At 32.8% G+C, this 6,000-nt stretch overlaps 1 protein-coding gene across 1 annotated transcript in view; it reads left to right on the forward strand.

The window, feature by feature from the left end:
• The window catches only part of ZPBP (zona pellucida binding protein), a 112,038-nt gene that overhangs the window by 71,755 nt on the left and 34,283 nt on the right, over positions 1-6,000 (forward strand). Inside the window, exon 7 of the mRNA XM_007469533.1 lies at positions 1,831-2,008. Within this exon, the coding sequence (XP_007469595.1) occupies positions 1,831-2,008 (178 nt within the window). The remainder of the gene's footprint in view (positions 1-1,830; positions 2,009-6,000) is intronic.

The following is a 6,000-nucleotide window of genomic DNA, read 5'->3' on the forward strand; positions in this document are numbered from 1 at the left end:
TTCAACTCTGGTCATGTATAATGTATGACAGTTTTTGCCTATCCTAGGACTCCCATTGCTTGCTGGACTAATGTAGAGCACATATTAAGCCTTTCTAGTTGCCTTTTTCAGTACCTAATGTGACATGATCTGTTGAGCAGGTTATGGTATTTAAAGTAAGCTGTTCAGCTTCTCCATGCAGAAGTTTATATAGTTTACAAACTGCTTATTGTTGAAGTGGTAATGATTTCTTGTTCTAGTCTTATAATCAATAACCAATAATTATAGAACATGTTCCTTCCATATATGCTTAATAAGTCTATAAAATTTGGGGATGGGTGGGTGAAGGGAGGAGTAGCTTGGGCCAGGCAATCTGATGTTTATTCAGTTGTACTAATTCTTTGTATCTTAAACCAGGTGATTAATCTAGGAAGAATTTCTATAATTATGATTTGTTCTTATGTCATCCAAATTTGTCCAAAAATTTTTACTTTAATCTTTACCCAACTCAGAGAATTCTTCAGTTTCACACTTTCTTTGGTACAAATAATTAACCCCATGTCAACCATCAACATATTCATTATTTAAAAAAAAAATTTAGTCAGTGATTCAAATAATTTCTTGCCTTCTTTCCATTTTTATCAAATAAGAGATTTATCCTCATTCTCCTTCTTAGAAAGAAAACAGGAAAGAAGAATCTGATTTACTTGATAATTTTTGTTCTTGTCAGGTTTTGCAAGGTATAGTTTCATTGTTTTTTTCTTTTTTTTTCCTGCGTAGGGTGTCAGGTAGCCAGGTGATTATGATCATGTCTCCTGATACTTTTATTTGTAGTCTTGCATTTAAATATAGTTAATTGGATACCAGATTTGTAGCTAATTAATTCATAAGCACTTCCTTAACCAAAACTGTAAGTAGCAGCAAATTTGACAGAATTTATTAGAAGTACAAGAAAACCATTTAGACTGTAAAAATATAGTAATTCAGTAATAGAATGAGTTGAATGCAGTATATTGAAAAACACTTTTACAATTATTTATAGAAATTTTCATCAGAGGGATGTAATTTGTAAGGTATCTGGAGAAGTCAGTAGATTGAGATGCACCATTAGTGGTTATAGATGAGCACGATTTCATTTACCCCTGCTTCTGACTACATGAGAGGTGCAGGTGAGCATAGGAGAACTGAGCAGAACTAACTAGCTTGTAGAGGGTGTGAACTCATGACCATACCTCATGCTTTACCAGGTAAGGCTTACCAGCCACTGAAAAATATAAGCCTCTTGTTACTTTTTGGAGTCAAGCCAGAATAATTACTACAAGTAAAAAGGTAATTAATTATAGATCAGAATTATGCCTTAATTATTTTGTAAATTTGAAACAGAGCTAGAAGTTTTAACATGTGCTGTATGCCGTCTTTAAACCTAATTTTTCTTTATGTAAAGAGTGGAGCAGATGTCTCAGGATATGCTTCTTAAAGATTCTTAAAGTACATTTCTTTAAGAACATTTAATCGTTAGAGTACCCTTCTGAAAGTACATTTAATTTCAAATAGCTGTCTTGTTTTGGCTCTTATGCCCATCCATATATTATTCAAAACCAAAGGGACCAAAAAGTTTGATTATATATTGAAATATTTTCTTTGTGTTGTATATGGAAGTACTTTTAGAAATATTTGAGGTTTATAGGTGATATCTTTTCAGTTTTACAGGTGTTATTTATATCCTATGAATTCAAGAAAAAATAAGGACCTTGAGAATTTGTTTCCCCTGCTTCTAAATACATAAGCATCCTTATTTGTTCTACAATTACATTTATGTGATAATTTTTTCATACTGTATTTCTATTTCAGGCTAAAAATCTCATAGAGAGATTTTTTAATCAACAAGTGGAAGTTCTGGGCAGACGTGCAGAGCCGTTGCCTGAGATATACTACATTGAAGGTACTCTCCAAATGGTTTGGATTAATCGCTGCTTCCCAGGGTATGGAATGAATATCCTGAAACACCCAAAATGTCCTGAGTGCTGTGGTATGTAATGAACTATGATTTTATGGTTTACATGTATGAAAATTCACTTGTCTTCATTATGCCTAAGTGAATATCTATCACTTATTTTTACTATCATTTAGGTTTGAAGTAGTGTGTTTGAAAAGACTATGTCAATCTGAAGATTTAAAAGAAAAAGGCCAACTTAATTCTGGCCTTGTTTTAATACTAGAGTGAAGAGGGGTTGGGGTGTTAGGCAGTTGTCTGGGAGGAAGCACAAATACTAGTTATGAGACACCTAGAGTTACTTATATCTTAACAGCCAAAATATATTTCTTTTAGAATCAATTTTTGAAGAGTTTACATTTATATAGTCTGGATTAGGTAACTTTTTAACTTTTTTTAAAAGTAAGTATACGAGTTGCTTTATTACCAGTTGTTCCTTCTGACTGTTGATCCTAGCACTAAAGGATCTGAGCAGCTATCTGGCTTCCCCATCTTTGTGCTCATTATAGGACCGTCTATAGAGGCTGTTTAGGATGAGGACGTGGATTCACAGTCTCTGAATTTCCATCTGCAGCTGTGGAGTGAGCCAATTAACCTTCAGTCTTGAAAGACTTTCTAACATAAATATCACTACATTAGTGCCATTGTTTGAGTCTTCTCTGTTCTTCCCTCTTTTCCACTATCTTATGTTAGATTAAAAACCTTTTCATATGGTAGAACACTAAATATTAATTTTGCTTTGCTTTATTTAACTTGGTTAGATTTTGCTTTACTTTTTCATGATTTTGGTTTTGTTTAAGGATATGAAATTTGACAAAATGTACTGAAAATTTATCTCAGGAAATACAACAAATTTAACAAATAAATCACTTACAAATACCAACCTTGTGACTGTTTTGATAATCTGTGATTAAGCATATCATGCTAGAGGACAGAAAATGATGAAGAAAAGCCTGGCAATGCCAAACAGTGAAACCAAAACTTAGTAGTTTAGCTGTCTATTAAATGCATTTATATTGCCTGTCAATAAAGCCTTAAGACAAACTTAAAAATTTAAATAGTTGCATCTCATTAATTCTAAGAATTTTGAAATAAACATAACTCTTTCAGTTGAAATGATAGGTTTCATCATAATGAAATTATTATGAATAATAATTTCATCATTGGAGTTTTTTTGCATTTATGAAAGTTCAGATAACCCAATTTTCAGGTACTCTAATTTTACCATGTAATTATAGCATTCAAGATTATTATATGCTGTACTATTTGATCAAGTTCATTAAGCAACTCTTATTTCTGACAACAAACACGATGGGAAGTATATAATGAAACTGTTATATAAATCTCCAAAATATTTTCTGCCTCTAAAATACTGCTTTGCTCTCCCAAATATATGTCTTGGCCCACAGAGCTTAGAGATACAGGAGATGCATCCAGGAAACAATTAGAGAACAAGAGACTGCCAAACTACAGGGAAGAGAACGGAAAGGAGATTATATAAAGCAAACTAAGTTAGAGATAGGATGAATCTCTATATAGGATTAATATAATTGAAAAAAAAAGGCTTTCTGAGTGATTTGAGACTTGAGGTCTTTGAAGATACAGGCTTAGAAAGTACCAGCCAAGCAAGGGCATGACTGAGTGTCAGATTTCTGGGGGAATTTTGCTTGACTGGAACTAGAGGATTAGTATCAGAAGAGCTGTGGGGAATGACAGGCTTTGAAAGCAAAGTGGGAGAGTTCAAATTTAATGTGGCAATAAGAGTCATATCTTTGTATAGAGGAGAGAAATAACATCTATTTTTTGAATTTTATGGGATCATTATCATTGCTCAGTATACTTATCAAGTAATGATTTGCTGTATCTCATTTTGTGTTGTTCTATGGTAAATAAATATTTTAACTTAGAATTACCTTTATGCTATTATCATCTCTGTTCGATTACTTAAGCGAGACTGAGCTCCTTTTTTGCACAGAACTCATTAAATATAATGTGACCTTCAGGTCCCCATCATATACAGTCATTTTTACAGAATTTTTACAGTGATTAATACAGTCTATATTACAGAAGGCTATCACTCTAAAAATTTTAAAGAGCACATACTACCCAAAAAACATTTATATCATTCTCCAAATTGGTAGGCACTATAAAATATAACAATAGTTATAAGACAAAATTAACATATTAAATGAACGTATCCATTTAAGTGTGAAATGGAATACTAGATAGAAGCACATAAAACATATGAGATACTTTGTAAAGTGACTTAACTTCCAAAATGAAGACACACCAAGTTTACGTTCAGCAAAGATTGAATAAGCATGTCTATTATGTGAGAGAAGTTTATTTACTTTCTCAGCAGTTGGTAAAGTAAACGGTGATGTTTTCTTCTTTTTTGAATATCTTTACTCATTTAATCTTTATGTCTAGATCACAGATAAAGATCGTTTGCTTACAAACCTAGAGACTTAACATTTCTACCTGTATTATTTTTCTCATTTCTAGTTAATTTAGCATTTTAAATTGATTTTCACTGAAAGTACTTCTTTACACATTTACCATTGCTTACTATATGCATCATTTTGTCAATCATTTTGACACTGAATAATGAAAAAGTTCTAATTTGTGAATTATAGATGCCTCATAATTTCATAAATTATATCATAAAGATACTACAACCAAAGACGAGCTAGAATATTATATTGTTTCTGATAGAATTTTTTAAAACACAGATTCTAAAATATGTTTTACTGTGTAATTTCTGTAGTTTCTATTATTTCTGTCAGACTATTTTGCTTTCCTTTTTATTTTATTCCTATTTAAGCTCATCAAATAACATTTTTTTTTTTACATAATATCCCACTCCTCCTTCTTCTTCCTCTTTAAACTATGGCACTGTCTCAAAGTTACCTGAAGACCTTCTCAGAAATATATACAAGGTGTGGGAGCCACACATTTACATTTATAAGCATCCTAGGTGATTTGATGGACATGAAAGTTTGAGTCTCTTGAGTATTGGTGTTGATAAAGTGAAACCTAGATAGGACGCCTTTCCTCCTAATGAGGCAGCAGACTGTTTTTCATTGACTGTTATGGATGAGTGTATAGCTCACTAATAGTTTATGCAGCACTGTTGTTTTCTGTTGCTTTCTTTATAAGTAAGGTTTTCTGTTGCACATCCAAAGCTTTGGGGAGTCCTAGGAAACTTAAGCAAGGAGCTCTTTCATGGTGATATAGTGTCTGTGTTAGTAGTTAGAAATAATTAGGTTACAGATTAAACATCTTGAGATAATTTTATTAATAAAGTGTACTTTTGTAATTTAATTATACAGTGAAAGTGAATTGTTTAGTAGATACAGTTGTTTTTAATAAGGTATTTTAGACTCTAAAAATTAATCCTGCTCAGACATGCAACCATGAACTCTTGTTTTAGTTTTACATCTAAGGACCAAAAAAATGTGCTGTCAACAAAGCAGACTTTAAGGCAAGAAGTCTTACTAGTTACACAGAGAGGCATTAAGTAATGATGAAAGGATAAGTCTAACAAGAAGAGGTGAAAATAAAATATGTCTAAATCTGTGAGGATTTAACATAGGTCTGAAATACATAAAACAAAAATTGTCAGGTAATACTGGCATATAAAACCATATAGAAAAAATTAAGATTGGACCCAGCTAAAAATTCACTTCCAGATGTATTACAGACATATATACATAAAGAACTGTAAATGTTTTAGAATATAACAAGAAAATATCGTGTCTTCAGTATCAGAAAAAGATTTCCAGAAAACACTCAAAAATCACTAACTTTAATTAAAAAAGCTTTTGTCTACATAAAAATTGAGTGCTTATGTTTATCAAAAGACACTGCAGGGCCTCCCTGGTGGCGCAGTGGTTGAGAGTCCGCCTGACGATGCAGGGGATACGGGTTCGTGCCCCGGTCCGGGAGGATCCCACATGCCGCGGAGCGGCTGGGCCCGTGAGCCATGGCCACTGAGCTTGCGCGTCCGGCAACGGGAAAGGCCACGA

The sequence above is a fragment of the Lipotes vexillifer genome, unplaced genomic scaffold (genome assembly GCF_000442215.2).
Source record: "Lipotes vexillifer unplaced genomic scaffold, Lipotes_vexillifer_v1.1 scaffold1618, whole genome shotgun sequence".
Lineage (NCBI taxonomy): Eukaryota > Metazoa > Chordata > Mammalia > Artiodactyla > Lipotidae > Lipotes > Lipotes vexillifer.